At 41.2% G+C, this 19553-nt stretch overlaps 1 protein-coding gene and 1 long non-coding RNA gene across 2 annotated transcripts in view; one reads left to right on the top strand and one right to left on the bottom strand.

The window, feature by feature from the left end:
* MARCKS (myristoylated alanine rich protein kinase C substrate) overlaps nt 1–2308 on the bottom strand; it is a 3219-nt gene extending 911 nt beyond the window's left edge. The window contains 2 exon segments of the mRNA XM_034669005.1: nt 1–143; nt 1768–2308. The exon segment at nt 1–143 is cut by the window's left edge and continues 2 nt beyond it. Of these exon segments, the coding sequence (XP_034524896.1) occupies nt 1–143; nt 1768–1869 (245 nt within the window). The 5' untranslated portion in view covers nt 1870–2308.
* A 2409-nt stretch (nt 2309–4717) lies between these two features.
* Nucleotides 4718–19553, top strand: part of LOC105239106 — a 57603-nt gene continuing 42767 nt past the window's right edge. The window contains exon 1 of the long non-coding RNA XR_002143412.2: nt 4718–4887. This is a non-coding gene — a long non-coding RNA (uncharacterized LOC105239106). The remainder of the gene's footprint in view (nt 4888–19553) is intronic.

The following is a 19553-nucleotide window of genomic DNA, read 5'->3' as shown; positions in this document are numbered from 1 at the left end:
GGCGACGCCGCCCCGCTCCCGGCGGCCGCGGGTTCCTCCTTGTCGGCGGCCGGGGCGCTGCCGTTGGCCTGCAGCTCCTCCTTGGCGCCCGGCTCGGCGGCCGCGGGAGAGGCGTCGCCGTTTACTTTCACGTGGCCATTTTCCTGCGGGGCAGAGAAGGCGGGAGTGTCACTGGAGCGGCCCGGGCGCCGCCATCGCCGCCCCCACCCCTGGGCCGGGAAGGACCAGTTTCCCCCCTGGGCCCCTCTGGCTGTGGAGTCCCTCCATCCCCTTATGGGGAGGCGGGGTTGCCTGCCTAGACAAGGGCTCTCCGAAGAAACGGGGCAGTGCCATTGGGGGCGCCCTAAAGACCCAGCAGTAGCCTCGACCACTCAACAAATGCCCCACAGATTTAAAAGTGCTGAGCCCGAGACGTGGAAAGCAAGGGATAACCCGTTCCGGCCTTCGCCTCACGGGCTCTGCAAAAAAAAAAAAAAAGAGCCACGTAACACACGATACACCAAACGCCCTTTGGGAGAAGGCACAGAGCCAGAGCCGGTACACATCCCCCTTTTCCCTAAACCNCCCCCTGCCCAGCCCGGCCCTGCCCGCCGGCCGAGGCGCCCCCGAGCCCGGATCGCGCAGCCGAGAGTCCACAAACAAAGCTCAGGTGGCTTCCCGGCGTCCTGGTCCGAATAAAACCAACAAGGCAGGGGGAAACCCATTATTTCTGAGGTCTTGCCTGGGCTTCCACGCCCACCTTCGCCTGTGATTCTGTGAAGCCGGGGCGCGCCACGGCGGCTCATTTTGCATTTTTAACGGGTTCAGAGCCTCTTGGCAGAGCTCGCCTTCCCCATTAGGTTAGAGTAGGCGACGCTACACGGCCTCTACTCTAGGAAAAGAGGCGTGGTGGGTGCCCAGTGTTTGCGAAGCAGCCACCCATGGCCGACCTCTCGCGCCCACCCAACCGTGGCCATCTGCCTGGGTCCGGGCAGCTCTGGGGTGGCCCCCCGCAGTGGTCCAGGCGCCGCCACGCACACGAACAATCTCGACCGAAACACACACTGCCTCCTCTTGACCATCTGGGCAGGTTATCTTCAAGGACCCACCGAGTCTTCCCACCCCAGGGATACCTTTTTAAAAGTCGGATGGGTGTGTAATTCCACAGACAGCTGACGAATAAAGATTTAGAACAGTGGGAAAGCCCCACGGAAAGATACTGAAACCCTTCTACCAGCTCCAGCCAGCCAGCTACCTTTCCAAGAACCCAGGGCATACCGCTTCAGCATACAATAAGACAGCCTTTCCCTCCTTGCCTTTCTCCACCACCATTCCCATTCTCCCCCGTCCTGCCCCCCCAACACACCAGTTCAGAAATGTTGAAAGCGACCCAATCTCGACAACAAACACGAGAGCCACCCAAACACCTTTGTGCCCACCAAACACAAATGCAACCTGACTGGGGGGAGGGGGGTTAGCACCTATCTAGTCACGTTCTGCCAAGCTCCAAACACGCCATTTTAGACGATTTATCACTTCTTTCCTCGCGTCTACACAAGAATTTGCCAGGATTCTCCGGGAACCACTCCTTTGGGGTGGAGGAGAGACCCCCCCCCCAACCTCCTATGAGAAATTGACAATTTAAGCTATCGCTTTCCATTCAACTTTCAGACTGGCCACGCTCCTCTCTTCGCCGAATGCGCCTCGGGCGCGACCGGGAGGGGAGGAGAAGCGTCGGGACTAGATAAAGACACCAAAGAAATGACCAGAAACATAGGTAGAATTTACCTGCCCATTCGCTTTGGAAGGCGACGAGGCCACAGCCGCCTCCCCGGGCCTCTCCGCTGTGGCTTCTCCCTTCGCAGCGGTCTTGGAGAACTGGGCACCCATGCTGGCTTCTTCAACAAAGAAACTCAACAGATCCAAGGGGGGAACAAAGAGCCTCCGGTTGGTGTAACGACGGGGCGAGCGGCAGCAGCGGCGGCGGCGGCAGCAGCGGCGGCGGCGGCAGCAGCACACACACCGGAGGGAGGGGGGAGTGGGGGTGGTGAAGAGGACAGAACAGAACCGATTAAATACACTCCGGATAAAAAATTTTAAGTCGAAGAGATAAAAAAGCAGCAGCGCAGGAGGGAGGGAAAAAGGGAGTAGAAGTCGAACACAAAAAAGGGAGCCCAAGTGTAGTTTAAAAAAAAAAAAGAAGTAATAAAAAAATCCCAGATTTGTAGCCGCACTGTAGACAAGAGGAAAATGGAGAAATCTCCCTGGTTGCTAATAAGATGCGGGGTCCAACGCCCAAGTGCACAGATGAATGGGCTCGCGGGCGCTGACGCGGCCCCCGCGCGCGCCGGCCAATCCGCGCACCGCACACAAAGCAGGGGGCGGAGCCTGCGCGCCCGGCGAACAATGGAGCCGCGCTTTGCAAATGGTTTGAAAATCAGCCTCAGACCGAGAATTAATGTCCTCCAAATAAATAAATCAATTAAAAAATACATGCCTCTCGCCTCCCTCTGCTTGAAAATAATAATGCATCACTTGATTGGCTTGCTTTGTTTGGAATTAATTAACGCGGGAGGGGGGGTACTTGTGGATGGGGGCGGAGAAAGCGTTAACTTGACTCGCTTTGACTCTTGTCGGTCTATATCCGTGTCTGTCTCTCTCCACTCGCTCCCCTCCCCCATCTTCCCTGTGTGTTTATGTGTATGTGCGTGTGTATGCGAGTGTTAAAGACAATGGTTGGGATTTGTGTGCATGTTTTCTTTCTCCGTGTTCCATATTGGTTTCACAGATACTGCACAAGGTTTGTTTTTTTAACGGTTGCAAATGTTAAATCGCCCCAAATTGAAAGGTATTTAAACCACGAAGATCGAATTTCATCAAACGACATCTCAAGTTAGAATTAGGTCTGTAGGCCAGATGTGGAAAATGCAAAACCGGCAAGGAGCCTAAGCCACACTCCTACCCTATCCCATATTGGCATGAAATAAAATGTTTCGATATTGGCCTGCGACGCTCATCGAATTCCCCCCACCCCCGACTATTCTCAGTTAGTGCTTTTCCCCCCACAATATAAAGTGAGGCCATTTACAAAAGATCATAACAGTTTGCATTTTATCACTGTATGAAATGACAATTTTCCTCTATGGTAAAACGAGACACAGCCTTGAGTATATGAATCCATATATACGGTTAGGATGCAATTCACGTAGATATGAATCGTTTTCAGCCTACTGCCAGGATCGGATGGACTCTTTCTGAACATGTACAAATGTGCATGCAAGCGTGTGTGCTCCTGGAAGGGAGGGAGGCAGCAGCGATGAAATTCTAAACAACTGGATTGACGATTTCAGTTCTAAGGAGAAACTGCATGTTGAGAAATAGCAAGAAGCTCCTGAACGCTCCAAGTCTAGCTTGGGTTAGAGAAAAAGCTTCTACAAGGGGACACAGAGTACTTGCAACGCACCCCTTGCCACGGACGTACCAGACGCTATTTGTGTGTGAAAGACAAGGCACTGATTTAAAGAAGGGGAAGAGGCGGTAAAAAAAAAAATCAAGCATACAGCCTAATAAACATTCTCCTACCGCCTACATTTTTTCTCCCAAAGTTTTCACTCGTTTCCACATCAGACCCTTTTCTCGTTTACATTTAGTAATCATGAAATGAATAACCTTTCGCTTATGGAAGTGAGAAGCAGTCGAGAGAATGGTTCATTTCTCCTGGTGTTGGCTCTGAATTCTCAAGCAGTTTTATTTTCTGCTTATTGTAGGGAAATGGGTCACACTTTGAGTGAAAAAGATGGTTGGTTCAAGCCAATAACTCTTTGTTCAAGCATTGCTTTGCAAATCACCAAGCTGTACATCGTTACACGAAGCTTCGTCTTCTCACTGTCCACTGCCTTCAGAAGCATCTTTCGATCACGAAGTCATATTCCCCAAAGCTGATGGAAAGACGTTTCCGTAGAAGTGTATCCTGCCAAACATCTTATCACCCTTAAGGGAGCCCGCTGGCCTGGCCCAAGACCCCAGACGCCGAGGTGGACGCGAATCCCTTGTATTAGCGGAGTTCCAACTTGAAAAGCCAGCTGGGCTGATCCAAAACCACCATCCAGGCGATTCTCAAAAGCTCATTTAAGGCTGTTGATTTCCCCCACCCCCAACGTGAATCATGCCCCTTCCTCTGCAACCCCCTCCTGGTTTTAACTTGGGGTGATTGCTAGCTCGCTTTCGGATTTTCTCGCAGACGCGTCCCAAGCCCTCCATTTGGGGGCTGCTTTTATTGCTCCTTTGTTACCAGACTGCCGTGTAGCTTTCCCCCCTTTTCTTTCTCGAATGCCTATTTGCCTGGTATCGGCCGGGGGGGGGGGAGCAGGGAGTGGTGGATGGGAAAGAGATGCTGAGCGAGAGACAGCGAGACAGACAGCGAAGCAGATGGCTGCGCGAGGGGGCGGGGTCCAGGCGGAGCGCGGGGGGACCCCAAGCGTCGGGGGCGCCAGGGAACCAATCAATTCCCGCAGCAGCTGCGGGGCTAGAAAACAAGTGTAGACGCAAAGGTTCGCTCCCCACGAGCTGTCCCTAGTTTACCGTACAAAATACGATTTCCTTTCGATAACGAAAGCGCATTTATAGCGTAGGTTGGAAAGCCAGCGGTCCCCAGTAACTGCTTGCGGGAGGCGGTTTGCGGCTGCCGGGGGCGCTGAGCGCTGGGGCAATTTGTCCCAACCCCCCCCCCCCNCCCCCCCCCCAGCGTCGGACCAACCAAGGGGAAGCCAGAATGGGGGAAATGGGGGAAGGCAGAGGATGGGGTGAGGAAGAAAGGGGCTGAGAAATGGGAAGAGGCCGTTCTGCCTCCGAAACTGCATAATGGCAGGGAAGGACCGCCAAGACTGGAACCAGTACAAGTTGTACAGTGTGAGTATATAGTTCCTCAGGAATTTGGTGCTCTCCCACCCAGAGCTAAAGCTTTCGAATAAAACGCTAAATGTATAAATATGATTGTTTATGCAAATATGGTTGAAGAACCCAATAATTCACAGTGAAAATGTAAAACAGGTAAATGTGTCCAACTCAGTAAGAGGAAACAGGCATTTATTTTTTATTTGTATCCTTTTCACCATGCACCGGGGTATTTATTTCTAAGATGATGGTAATCTGTGTGTGATTCTCTCCAATAAAAGAACTATTTATATAGAATGGAAATATTATAGAATTATTATAGAATTATAGAGTAGAAATATATAGAATAGAAAAAGTTATTTTTTCCTTAAAATCTTAGCACCGGAAGGAATTTTTAGAGGATTCACACGAATTCCTGAGGACCTACCCTTCACCACACACACTGATCTAAGTAAGCCTTGTTTTCACACCAAAGAACAGTACTGATGCAGTCCCTAGCCTCAGGGAACCTACATTTTAGTAATTCATCTAGTTTCATTCTCTCACTAGATGAAAAACCAGGCGCAGGGAAGTTGCCAGATTTTGTCAGATGGTAGAGATATGAAGGGAGCTCACCCCCTTGATGATTCCAAGTCCAAAGCTTCTTCCACTACTGCAGGGTGCTGTCTGGCCTACACCTGATGGCACATAGTCACTGGGTAGGTCCCCTCATTCGTCCCTGATTTTATCTATTTATTCCTCCTGCTAAGTACCAGGAAGAGGCCTGGACATCAGCTGACACCGAAGTACATGGGCATGGTCTTTCCTCTCATGTAGCTTCCACCTCATATCATCTTTTAAAACTTTTAAAAAGAGAACAAAAGACAAGATGGACTGGGTGCTAAAACAAACAAAAAACAATAACAAAAAGTGAGGGCCACTGTTCTAGATTCCAAAATAAATATGCCTTTTTCATCTGAAAGCATTCAATTTAGCATTCATTCATCATTCACAGAGTATGAGATCTGTGTTTATGGCGTTGCGCTCCATTTTTTCTTCCTAGATTTTATATAATCAGAACCTTAATTCCACAGAAATTGATTAGTTTGGAATATAGGGTATAATAAAACAGACATAGCCTCTCATTCATTCAACAGGTATTTATTGAATTCCTATCATGTGCTGGGCATTTGGAACATAACAGTGAACAAAAGCGGCAAGAAATCTTTATGGAACTTACATTCTAGGGTGGAGAGAAAAACAAAAATTAATAACTATAAATAAGCAAATTATATGGAATGTTAGAAGCATGTGCGAGAAGAGAACTAGAGCAAAGTAAGGGAGATGGCAGAATGGAACGTAAAGAGTACAAATGGATACGTAATTGTAAGTGGTCATGTGTGCTCTGAAGGAAGATGCAGGGTGCTATAAGGTAGTCTAGTTAGGAGGGTGAAAGAAGGCCCTTTTAAAACAGTGACATTTATGTAGAAATGGAAGAGAAAGTAGGCATTAGCCAAGTAAAGAGGTTGAGAATTGTGTTCAGATGGAGAAAATAGCAAAGTGCCTGAGGAAGGATAGGGTTCGAATGGGTTTGGGAGGAAGCTCGAGAGATTAGTTTGGACATATGTTGACATGCCTATAAAACATCCTAGTGGAAAAGTTCAATGTGCAAATATAAGAGTCTGGAGCTCAAAGACTGGTTTGGAATATAAATACACATAGATTTGTGACCATTCCATATGTAAATATTTTCTGAAGCCAAGAACACATGCAAAAGACAAGAGAATCCAGAGTCATACCGTGAGCATCTTCTGCTTTACGAGCCTCGGTAGAGATTTGTCAGTTCTATCCCAAAAGAGCTAAAAAAAAAAAAAGAAAGAAAGAAAAAAGAAAAAAATAATATAATATAATGTAAAATTTTTAAAAAGTGAATTAAAAAAAGAGATTGGGTAAAAAAAAAAGAGTCTGGCTGGCAAAGAAGACTGAGATGGAACTCCCAAGGAGTAGACAGAAAACCAGGAAAATGTGGTGTCAGGAAAATCAGTGGAGATCATGTTTCAAGGAGAAGTGGTTAGTTTTGTAAAATGCTGTTGAGAAGTCAAATAAAATAAAGACTGAGACGTTTCCATTGGATTTTGCTGGTTTTAGAACAGCATTCTGTATACAGAATACAGAAGTTACTAGTTACAGACTTGAGAGCAGTTTTTACAGCACGATGAGAGTAGAATCTAGATTTAGTATTGAGGAGTAAAGAAGATGACAGCATAAATGACCCTATCTCTATGAAGCTTGACTGGATAAAGAGTGTGGAGAGACAGGTAAAAGCTAGAAAGGGATGAAATAATACTTTTTTTTGTTTTGGGTTGTGTTGCCGTGAATGGAAGATATTAGAGCAAAGTTGACTGCTCTGGAAATTAATCCAGTAGAAAGGAAATGGTATAAGCGAGAAAAGGAGTAATGAATGGGATGAGGTCCCTAAGAATCTAGGAGGGGATGGAGATACAGGGCACAGGCTGAGAAATTGGCTTTTGAGGGATCCTGCTGCTTTCCTATAAAGGATGGCTACAGATTTACTAGAGGGAAAATGGGAGCATTCCCTTCTGATGGTTTCTGTTGGTCCTTGAAGTCATAGGCTGAGAGCGAGGGAACGTTGGAGTTTAATTGTATTACAGAAGGTATGGAATGAGGATTGGGAAACATGGGATTGAGATTTGGGGGCACAGTAAGACTTGAGAGCAATCATGAATGCCCATTTAAGGTTGATAAATCCCACTGATATTTAATCAGCATATCAATGTTTCTCTCTCTAACTAAGTTTTAACTGAATAATAGTATCCATTACAATTGTCTTTAAAATTACCAGCCATTCATTTTCTCAACCTATATCCAAATTGTGTTGCACCTATATAGTCAATATCTGCACAGAAGTGTAAATTGAATTGGCTCTGTTCTCATAATCCTCCCTTTCAGTTAATCCTGTGTGGTTTCATACAGGTATGTATAAACATAATGAGAAAGGGAAGAGAACTTACCATGTGCCAGGCACTGCACTGTGTGAGCCTGTGCTAGGCTTGTGTTTCACTCTTACTATAAACCCCATGGACTCATGCCATTATCCCCATTTTACATTTAGAAATTTGGAAACTGGTGCTTAGCAAAGTTTGAAAAGTGAAATACAACTAGTGTGTTGGCTTGTGCTTTGAGGGCTATCTGATTTTAGGAATCTGATAAGGCCTCCAATGGTTGTAACAAAGTGGTGGGATCTAATATTTTGTATGTAGTAGGAGCCTTATTAATTTTTAAATTGGTACCATATCCTGAAATTTTCTTTAACTTTAGACTTCACTTTAGTGTTCCTTATTAACAATGCAATAGCAATCAAATGGAAAGATTCTTTCATAGTTAGGAAACATCAGAGTCACTGTTTATCTGATATGGAGACTCAGGGACTAACACCTGTACAATAGGAATGAAGTTTCTGGAATGTTGGATGCCCTCCAGATACATAGGTGATTACTACAAAACCACTATAAGCATGAGTTGATTTTTAGTCACCGCTCTTCAGGCATATCAATTTTATGTTTGAAAGGGCTACCAAAGGGTGGGATACATTCTAGGTTAGAAAAGGGTAAATGAAAAGAAGGAAAACATTAAATTTTAAAGAAAAAATTGTCCCTAGGAATTCTCAAAGCTTTTCTACAGTAGCATTTCCTAGAATTTGTAATATTTACCCCGCAGGAATAGGCTGAAAACTTTCCATATCAGCTCTTAAAAGAGCTGAGTTGGGAGAGGGAGGTAATTTCCCTCCCATCTTTTTTTCCAGGGGTAACAGGCGAGTAAATAAAGATGAGCAATCAAAGTTTACATTAAAAGGATCAGGTTCCCAGTCTTACAGAATTACCTAATTAATTGGCCAAGTAGAAGTGAGAATACAAAATTCATACAGAAAGAAGTTGACTTTTCAGGGTGATAGCATAGGAACCATGCAAAGGGTAATTTTTCATTATTATTTGAAAGTCATACATACTTTCTGATATTAAATACTAGATTAACTTCCTGGCTAGAATGGGATATTTGAAGTGTGTTTCTTGAAATTAAAGTATAGAATTATATCAAACATTCATTTTTATTCCAAATGATAATGTAGTTTAAAAAAAAAAACCAAAGGATATGTTAACCTTTAGAAATCACTTGTGGCAGTGGATAAATCGACAAGTTTTTATTAAGCTACTGCTAAACCAGACCTCAGATAGGCCTGCTCGGGTTTGGTCTGATGGATCTTTCAATGCAGTCAGCGCTCTGTTAGGCTTTCTGATGGGCTGATTGGGAAGGACACTGACATTCCTTTGCTTAACAGATAGTTCTTAAGTGTCTACTTTATACCAGGCAGTCTGAGATAGTGCTTGGCCTGACTCTGCCTCATTGAATCCCCACAGGTAGAAACCATTACTTCCATGGTGTTCCCAAACCAAGCCCTTCAGGCGTTACATAACAGGCTTGAGCTCTGCTGCCCGTAAGTGGTCTGGGCTGGGTTCTGAATCCTGCTCTTGGTAGTTCCAAAGCCTGTGGCAGTGTTTCCCTGGATACCATGCTGCCTTAGAGAGAATAAGAATTTTACGGGATGTTTTCAGTTCTCTTGGAGGTTACAAAAATGCCCAAGAGACACAAAAAATTAACCAAAGGATATGAAAGTGTATGTATGCATTGTGAGAGAAGTATCTAGGACCACATCTATAAAATGAGAATTAGCATTTAAAGACACACACACACACACACACTCTCTCTCTCTCTCTCTCTCTCTCTCTCATAGAATCTGACCAGTCAGATTCTTGAACATGGATACATACTCAGTAACTTTATCCAGAATATAGTCACCACAAACTAGATTTTGTGTAATTGAATAAAAACATGATTAAGTTGCACCCAGAGCTTACCTCTACCTTCCCTAGGGACAAAAGTGTGAGTGCTGCCTAGGACGGAGGAGTGAGGTCACTTGGAATGTAGGTCAAAGAGCGTGTAGAACTACAGAGAAGAAGTTACATTTGGGCAGGAAATCCAGATGTGAGATGTGGCCAGGAGGTGAGATTAGGGATGGAGAGGTGCAGACCTTCACAGTGCCACTGTAAGAAGACTGTAAGGGTGCCTGGGAAGGAAGAGAATCTTAGCAGTAAATGTAGGGGTGATGAGAATGGGGCATTCTTCCACTAACGGTACCGTTGGAATTGGGTTTACATTTTGGTGGTGGGTGTAAATACTTGTTAGTTTTTAAATCTAAAGCAGTTTTGCATGTATTTTTTCATTTAATACCTACAGTAAATTCAAATATCAGTTAGGTTAATCCCAAATTATAAGAGAGTTAAATAATTTGCTTGAAGTCCTAACTGTAGCTGCCCCAAGCAGCCAGTTTCTTGCAGTCTTCTGGGACAGGCAGACTTTCTCATTGCCCCGTCCTGTCTCTGCCCTTGTGTAGCCTGTCTTCCACTCCCATGCCACCCTGATATTCAATAAAAAGATAGTCACTGCATGTTTCTAGTTGATTTTGAGTTTCATGCTCATTGATTCAAATACTACTTCTATGCCAATGACACTACGATCAGCATGTCTTGTCCTAACTGCCAGCCCAAATTCCAGATCTGTATTTTCTGCTGCTCACTGATCTGGGCATTGCTATGTGTATATTTCTTACCACTGCCTCGAACTAAGGTTATCCTTTTTCCATCCAAATTAGCATCACCTTCTGAAAGAATTTTATTAGGTTTCCTGGAAACATTTTGGACTTTCCCCTTCCTCTTTTTCCAGGCTAAGAACAGAACCAGATTGTTAGGGCTCAGTATGGCCAAACACTCTACTACCAATTAGAAATAAAAACTAAAACAAAAAATTACCTAACAAATTAAAAGCTTTAAGCTTTTGCCTGTTAGGGCAGCCTGTAAACCTCTTTCCACCACCACCATCTTTCTTTCTTGGTTACATGATCCCTCATGTTACCTTTTCTCCCTCTCAAATTACCATTGATTTGACTTTGCAAAATATAAAAATAATTCAGTAGCAAGGAGAGGACTGGAAGTCTCCCTGTTTGATTTACTACAGCCCAGAAGACCCCATGGATCATCCTTGTCAAGTCATGTTGATTTTTTTTCTTTCGAACATCTCTGGTATTTTCCCCCTTCTCAGTGCCAAACTGAAATCAAGGTTCTTGATGCTTTCTGAATTACCTCCTAGGTAGTCTCTCCCTGCTCCAGAGCATTCTATGCCACAGACATCTACCCTGTAACTCTCCTGACAAAAACTGACTTTCAGCTGCCTGGGATCTAATCCCCCCCATGCCTACTTCCAAAATTCTTTATAATCTGTCTCTATAATCTCTAAGCAGAAGGTTATTTGGGGTTGCTGAATGGCAATATATTAAACTCTTCCTTATAATTGTGTTATCTCCCTCCTGGCAAAGAACTAGTAATTACAAGTTTTTAGTACAACCCCATTGAATATAGTTTATAGAGAGAAGAGTGAAGAACTTCTTTGAGAAACAATTGAGGAAGCCAGTTCTCCACCAGCTTCTTTTCTTAGGGGCTCAAAAGGAGAAGGTTTCAAGGGGGATATCGGCTGATTTCCCTCTCTGCTGAGGAGAGAACCCTGACTTTGAACTTTTTATGCCCTTTTCCAGTCTTCTATGTGTGACTCAACCACAACAATAATCACACCAGAAGGGGCAAAATGTTCCCAAAAGAGGTAGAGAAGAAAAAACAGCAATTAGTAAATAATAGACATTTCTGCCCGATTGTGTAGATAAGACAAGTTTTTCCTTTTTGATCAAAATATTTTTTCATGTTCTTAACATTTCATTTTCTCACACTAACGCTTTTTCTGGCCGGGTCTCTTGTTTTTTTTTCCACCATACTATCCTAACCATTTCTAGTGAGTTTAAACTATATAGTATCTGTTAATTGACTAAAACGGGTGATGATTTTCCCTACATCTGTTTTATATTCTTTTCACGAGATGCAAAAAATATCTACAGCTTTTGAATTTACAAAATCTGTATTATTATAATTGTGATGTTTTGAGAGTGTCCCATAATAAGCAAAGAATTGTTATGTTTTAGACATTGTCAGTACTTTTTGAAAAGAATTTGATTTTCACTTTAACTTCTTTTTACTGATACAATTGAAAGATTCATTCAAGTTAGGGGGGGAAAACAGTAAAAAATTGACACAATATAGGCATACATCTACTTATATTGTTTTTTTCCGTATCTTTTCACTTAATTCTTAGTTAAGAACTTAGTATTAAGCCCTTAATGAATCTTCAGAACTATTTCATGAAACATATTAAAATGTAGTTTATGTTATTGTATGGTTTTATATATATGTATATATATGTATGTATATATATTGAATATTATATATACATATGTTACATAGTATATTGTTTCTATAATACATTATATATTATATATCACAATATAATTATTAGAATGTATGGCTATGCATAAACAGAATACACTATGAAGTTAAGAATGTTGATTTCCATTGTTATCATATCAGCACTCATAGGAACAAGCAATTATCCTTTGAAATGATCACTTCAGAATAGCCAGCAGACCAATACCGATCTTCAAATCAGTTGGGGAAACATTTCTCTTTGGGATGGACCTCACAAGCCACATGAGAAACTCTGTCTGCATACTTTCTAATTGTACTTTATGATGATGATTTTTATTACTATAAACTGCATCACCCACTTTGATCACTCACTTTAATACTACTAACGCCTTCTAGGTACATTAAACATTTCAGTATTCAATTAACTTTCAAAATATAGGTTTATTCACAGTGCTTTTGGCTGTTTCTAAAATTAATACTTGTCTTTAGAGAATTTACCACTCCTGGGGTGAGACAGCTGTGGTGTAGGTGGACTACAGGATTTGAGGACAAGAGTTCAATTTCAGGTTCAAACAGGTGGCAGCTATGTTGTGACCTTACACAGTTGACTCAGGTTTCCTGAGCCCAAGTTTCTTCCTTTGTGAGATGTGGATAAAAATTTGTATCTAAAGAGTTGTTAAGGGGCGCCTGGGTGGCGCAGTCGTTAAGTGTCTGCCTTCGGCTCAGGGCGTGATCCCAGCGTTCTGGGATTGAGCCCCACATCAGGCTTCTCTGCTGGGAGCCTGCTTCTTCCTCTCCCACTCCCCCTGCTTGTGTTCCCTCTCTCACTGGCTGTCTCTGTCAAATAAATAAATAAAAATCTTTAAAAAAAATAAAGAGTTGCTAAGATAATGTATTATTGGGGTGCCTGGGTGTCTCTGTTGGTTAAGCATCTGACTTTGGCTCAGGTCTTGATCTCAGCGTCATGGGATCGAGCCCTGCCTGCATCAGGCTCTGCATTCAGTGGAGAGTCAGCTTGTGCCTCTGCCTCCCCACCCGCAGCTTGTTCTCTCTCTTTCTCTCAAATAAATAAATACAAGTTTGTTTTTTAAAAAAGAAAAATAATGTATTATTGTTGTTGTTTTAAGGTGTGCTTTGTAAGATGTTTTCTGTTGGGATTTGAATGAAAATAGGCAGGTGATAGGTTGAGTGTTCTGATATAACTCATGTGAATAGCCTGGGGTGGCACTTAGTAAACTCTCAATAAATGTGGGTTTTTTTCCTTTTCATCTTGGAATAAGAGGGATTTGGTGAATGGATTTGGAAGTCAAAGAAACAAGCAAAACATTTATCAGCAGAGCTGTTATTAAATACTTATTTGTAAAGTAAGGATTTGCAGTGAATCCATTCCTTGGGCAGAATTCCTGAAGGAATTCTGAAAGAAGCTGACCAGAGACTTCCACAAGGCCCTAGAAGGCCTGTAATAGAATGGGTAATTCCATGTGAGTAGTGGTGTTTTTCTTCTAGCAAGCCAATGGTTCTCATGAAGCAAGTGGGATTATATTTCTTAATTAATGTCAATTTTAATTAACGTTTAGACTTCTACATGATTAAGCAAATGCTATATCCCCACATTTTGCTCTTCTTCTAACTATCTTTTCTTAATCTATGCTTTTCTTTAAATATCCTACAAACCAGGGTTGTTTAATAGAAGTAGGTGTTTTGTCCTCCCTCCTTGGACATCTCACCTGGGCTTTAGTTGGGAAAGCCAGCAAAGCGAGTCAGGGTAAAGAGCAATTAGAAAAATTTGCATTGGACTTTTTTAAAATCCCACTCTTCTCATAGAAAGTCCAGAAAGAGTAATGAGCTTTTTCAGCTTCTCTCTCTCTCTCTCTTTGTTTTTTTCCTGGGTGCTAATTAAAAATCTTGTTAACAGCAATCTGTTAATTTATTTGTACCCTGAATTTCTTTGGGCAATATTTTGTTATCCATATGCAAATTTTATTTTTACAGGTTTGCCTTTTCCTCGAATTGTGAAAAAAAATTAAAAAGATAATTTATAACAATTATAATCTTCATACTGATTATTCTTGTCATCATGATTATAAAACATGAAATATGTGATTACCTCAGGAGACAGAGCTCTGTCTACTGTAGCAATGAAGAGTTCTGGAATCAAATACACTTAGCTTTGGGTCCAAGCTCTGTGAGGTCTGCATTGGTATCATTTCATTTTTTTTGTTTGTTTATTTTAAAGATTTTATTTATTTATTTGTCAGAGAGAGCATGCACAAGCAGGGAGAGTGGTAGGCAGAGGGAGAAGCAGGCTCCCTGCTGAGCAAGGAGCCCAAAGTTAGACTGGATCCCACGGCCCTGGATCATGACCTGAGCCGAAGGCAGATGCCTAACCAACTGAGCCACCCAGGTGTCCCTGCATTCATATCATTTCATTTATGGGATAGATAGCAAGACCTGGAAAAGTGAAGCAGTTTTCCCCTAGATCACACTGCAAATAAGTAGCAAAAAGTGGTCTCAAAGGTTTGGTAACTGTTTAAACACGCCGTTCCCTTACAGAGCAAGAACCTTGGAATGTCAAAGAAGGTTGGACATCAGATTCAAATCCTGTTCTCACTGTTGCAGAGGCACCATTATCATGTGACTCAAGGTTGATGTCCAGCCCAGGGCACGGCTACACTGGCAGTGTCATTTGGCAGTGGCAGCCCTTGGAGCTCTTGTTTCCTCTAGGAAAAAACACGGACTTTTAGATGAGGCCTATATCAAAAGATAGCTTTAAAAGTTGGCTTTGTGTATATTTAGAAAGGGATCCAGAAAGGTTCTCTTATAAAACTTTTCAGTGTTTCTGCATTAGCTTAACCTTACAAAAACTAGAGCTATCTACATAAAAGTGAAAAATAAGGAAAAGAAATGAACATGTAACAAAAGAAAACTCTAGACTTTGAGACTTTGTAATTACTGGTTTGTTATATGACCAAGGAGTTCTGCATAAGGCGGGGGGTTTGTTAATAAAAATACTATGCATTGGTAACTCCTATTTTTTCTGCAGAAGTTTTTAATGAGAAAAGATATATGTGCTTTTTGCAATTTTTTAAAAAACGGCGGAAGAGAATATACTGTAACTGAAAAATATTCCCTTTCATTATTCCTTCGTTTAGAAATTCCTCTACCCTCTATTAGCAGGTCATGATATATCTTTCTGGACTTTTTTTCTATTCATTTTCATGCTTACAAATATGTACATGAGTTTTACAAGTGTAGTGAATGAAATTATTTTGTATGGTCCATGTATTCTATTTTGTGGTTTCTTTTTAAAGCATCGTATCTTGAAGAACTCCCCTGCGAGCACACGTAGAAAGACTCATTCTTGTTAACTGCCACATCCTGTCTCAGAGTTCATACAGAACTATTAAAATGTATTTACTCATTCCCCCTATGGATGAATATTTAGGTGGTTTAAATTTGTTTCTCTCTTATATCATTAATATTCATGTATATATTTGTCCAGATGTATAGGTATTTTTGCAGGATAGATTGTCAGAGTAATTTTGCTTCATCAGAGGTTATGATTAGTCCTCAGAATCTATAACATATTGGTGGACGTTGCTGAATGTACCTACAAAATGCGGTTGTTTATAGTCAGATGAACAGTGATGAAAATGCCTGTTTCCCCATTTCCTTGTCAAAACTGCATAGTATCAATTCTTCAGTTTTCTGTAATCTGATGGGAAATCATTAACAAGGTTAGTATCTTTTCACATTTTTGATCACTTTTTTTTTTGCTCTTTCTTACACTTTTACTTACTTATATTGGACTGTTTGTCTTTTTGCTGATTCGAAGGAGCTTTTTAGTCTTTAATATTACAGCAGTTCTCCCCTTTCTGTTCCAGGTTGCAGAGACTTTCTTCCTGTCTTTCACCTCCTTTAACTTAGCTTATGTGCTCTTTTGCTGTGCAGAAAAGTTTCGTTTCTGTCAGTTGTTTCCCCTATGGCTTCGGGGTTTTCTGTCTTATTTAGGAATGACTTTGTTGCCTTAAAAGATCACAGTATTTTCCTCATGTTTGTTATAATTTTTTAAATGTTATGATTATTCATTCAGTTGGAATTTATTTTGAAATGTAGTGTGAGGTAGGGCTCTCCCTTGATATTTTTTCTCATCTTCTACCACAATTGATTTGAAATGCTGTCATTGATTTACACCAATGTTCTCCTTAAAACATGGGTGTGTCGCTGAATTGGCTCTTCTGTTTGACAGACTATCTTCCTACTTACACACCAATAGATCTTTGTTTGATTAATATAACTTTGTAATATATTTTGATATCTGGTAAGGAAAGTCATCCTTTCTTATTCTTTAGTTTTAAAAAATCAATTTTCTTAGTTCTTTATTCTTCCAGGTGAAATTTAGGGCCAACCTTTTAATTCCAGAAACATTTTCTCTCTGAATATTTGATAGGGTTATGCTGAATTGAGTATCAATTTGTATAAAATTGACATCTTCATAATATTGAGTTTACCTTTTAAGAACGTCAGATGTCTCTGTTTTCAGGTCTCTTTTACGTTCTTAGGTAAAGATATAGAGCTGTCTTCATTATATGCTGTGTAAATTATTCCTTGATAATCTATTGTTTTATCTCTCTCCTATTGTCTTACTTATATATTTTTTTTTACTGAGGTATCATTGATATATAAACGTGATGACTCAATATTTGTATACACTACAAAATGATCACCATAATAAGTCGAGTTCCCATGTTTCACCAGACATAGTTGAGGTCAATTAAGATTTAGTCTCTTAATGTATTATTAACTATAGCCAGCATGCTATATATTATATCCCCTGTTGTTTTTAAATGGGTTACTACATATGTGCTACAGGAGCATTTGATCCTAATATCAGAATAAAGATTAGAAACCACGTCTTCTGACTCTCTATTCAAGGCAGCTTTTTCCTACAGTCCCGTTCTTGTTACTGTCTGTCTTTTAAAGGTAACTTCATGTTGAGTAATGAATCTGAGTGAAAGAAATGTCACATAATTCCATAAGTCCCTGAGTCACAAGGCATTGGAAGAATAGACTCTTATATGATTAAAATTTCTCAGATTCAATTCTTGTTTAAAATGAGTTATATGTATGTTGATAGAGTGTCTGGAGGTTTATTTTTAACTTGTTTCTTTAAAGGATTCACATAAGTGAAATCTCAGCAAAACTTAAATATTAATTTCAAACTTCACCTACAAAATAAAGTTATGAAACATCATCCCATCCATAAAATTGAAAAACATTATACTTATAATTAAGCTTAGCTTTTGTGTGTTATTTAGTATGATTGCAAAGCAGAGTGTTTGATCACCATCAACACTTGACAAGTTGATGGGAGTTTTAGCAGCTCTCAGGACACTGACTCATCAAGTACTTTGATGTTAGGACAAATCTGCAAATTTCAGTAAACAAATACGATATCAGCATTATTTATCAAAACCTAAAGTAAGGGCAGTAAATGCTTAGTGAGTATCCGAACACTTTCTACAGGTGGCTGGCTGGTCAGGAGGAATGCCTGATGTATTGTGTCCCTTGATTATGCAAAGGTCTCTAGACACCTTCTTTAAAGTAAGTGGGTATGTATGCTAATTCCATATTGCAAAGAGAACACTGAAAAATTGAACTACCTCTGTATCATTTTTCTCACTTAAGACAGTGCCTCAGGTACGATGCCGGTGATGCCTGTTAGATCAGATCAAATGTAAAAATTTAAAAAAAAAATGAGATGTGTAGTGTAGTCAGCTCATTTAAATGTTAATCCAGTCAAAAATAGATTTAGTAGATGATAAAAATGAGGCTTGCTCTAAATACAAAAAAGATAGGAAAGGCACTAACTGAAAGGATCAAAGACGAGGGGAGTTGGGTTGCATTGAATGGAGGCCTATTGAAGAGGGGAAGGTCACAAAATAAAATAAAGAAGACATGGTTTGTCTTGCCTCAGGAGGTATCTGAACTTCCAGTGCTGGTGGAGATTGTCAGCAAACGCTTGAGAAAGTCAACGTGCCTCATTGAAGCTGTATGTGAGGATGAGGGTTCTGACATCCTTATTTTGAGGGGTGGCTCCTACCTCAATAATGAGTCGGTTATGAACCCTCTGTGACACCTGTCAGTTTTCAGAAGCCACGTGGAGTCTCCCACAAATCAGTGGTGGGACTTGGCAAGTCTTGTATTGTAATGAAATCTTTATGTCGCTATTCAGAGGAGTCTCACAGAATTATTTTGGTTCCTCCTATTGGTGTCTGCGGCTCTTCTCTGGTGAAATGGATCCTGGGAAGACGTGGTGCAGAAGGTGATCCAGTAGATGAAATAGGATTCCTGGTCTTTGTTTTGCTGTCCTTTATCCAGTTCCTCTTGACAGAAAATGTATCATTTTAAAAAATGAAATGTTCTTATTTTAAAAATGAAAATGTTTAAAAGAATTACGTGTAGGCTTCAATATCTCTACTCTTTGTCCCTTGTTCTGATGGCTGCACACACAGAGCCCTTCAGCTCAGTCAGGCAAGCATCCACTCTTTCACGCAGCAGCTACACCGGAAATGAGAGTAATTGGGATCTGGTGCCCAGACAGGAGCTGGAAGTCGTTGTCTCAGGCTAACAGTATATCAGCTTTTCACTGGGGAACTGATGCTTCCTTGGCTGACCCATATCTTCTCAACTAAAGAACATTCAGAAGGGAGCTTTGCATCATGTAACTTGCCTGGTTGGCAATTTTGTTTTTTTCTTAGCCAAGAAGCAAGGGGCTCATCAAACCAAATTTGAACCTTCAGCTCTACTTGGAAAGTCATGGTGGTTGATGTAAGAATCAGCGAAGTCTTTGAAGTTCTTTGTCATGCAAGGCAAATTATAATTTGGTTTGTAACTGCAATGTGAGTTTCTTTTGGAGTTGCTTGGTATCCTGGGCACAGAGTTCCCCATCTTCCGTAGCCAGTGTCATGAGTATTTTTGTGTTATAATTACATGTGAAGTCTCATCTTCCTCTCACTAGGTATATTTCATCTTCTATCGGAGTAATTAAGCCAAGAGAGTACCAATCTAGTCTTGAGCCAGATAAATTCAGGTTACATAAGAATTAAGTGATTATTGAGAAAGAAGCATTTTGTTACCCTCATATTGTGTTTTTATATCCAGTAGAGCACCAGCGATGGAGATTCTTGTAATCAAATACGATAGAAGTTACTAAAAACCCGAGACTTCTTTAGATATTACCAATAAATAGAAATGGATATTCATTAATCAATCAACATAGATTTACTGAGTGCCTGTGAGTTTGAAGATTTTAAAGTA

This window comes from Ailuropoda melanoleuca, chromosome 10 (genome assembly GCF_002007445.2).
Source record: "Ailuropoda melanoleuca isolate Jingjing chromosome 10, ASM200744v2, whole genome shotgun sequence".
Classification (NCBI taxonomy): domain Eukaryota; kingdom Metazoa; phylum Chordata; class Mammalia; order Carnivora; family Ursidae; genus Ailuropoda; species Ailuropoda melanoleuca.
Note: the sequence above shows the minus strand (reverse complement) of the source record. Positions and strands in the feature narration are given on the sequence as shown.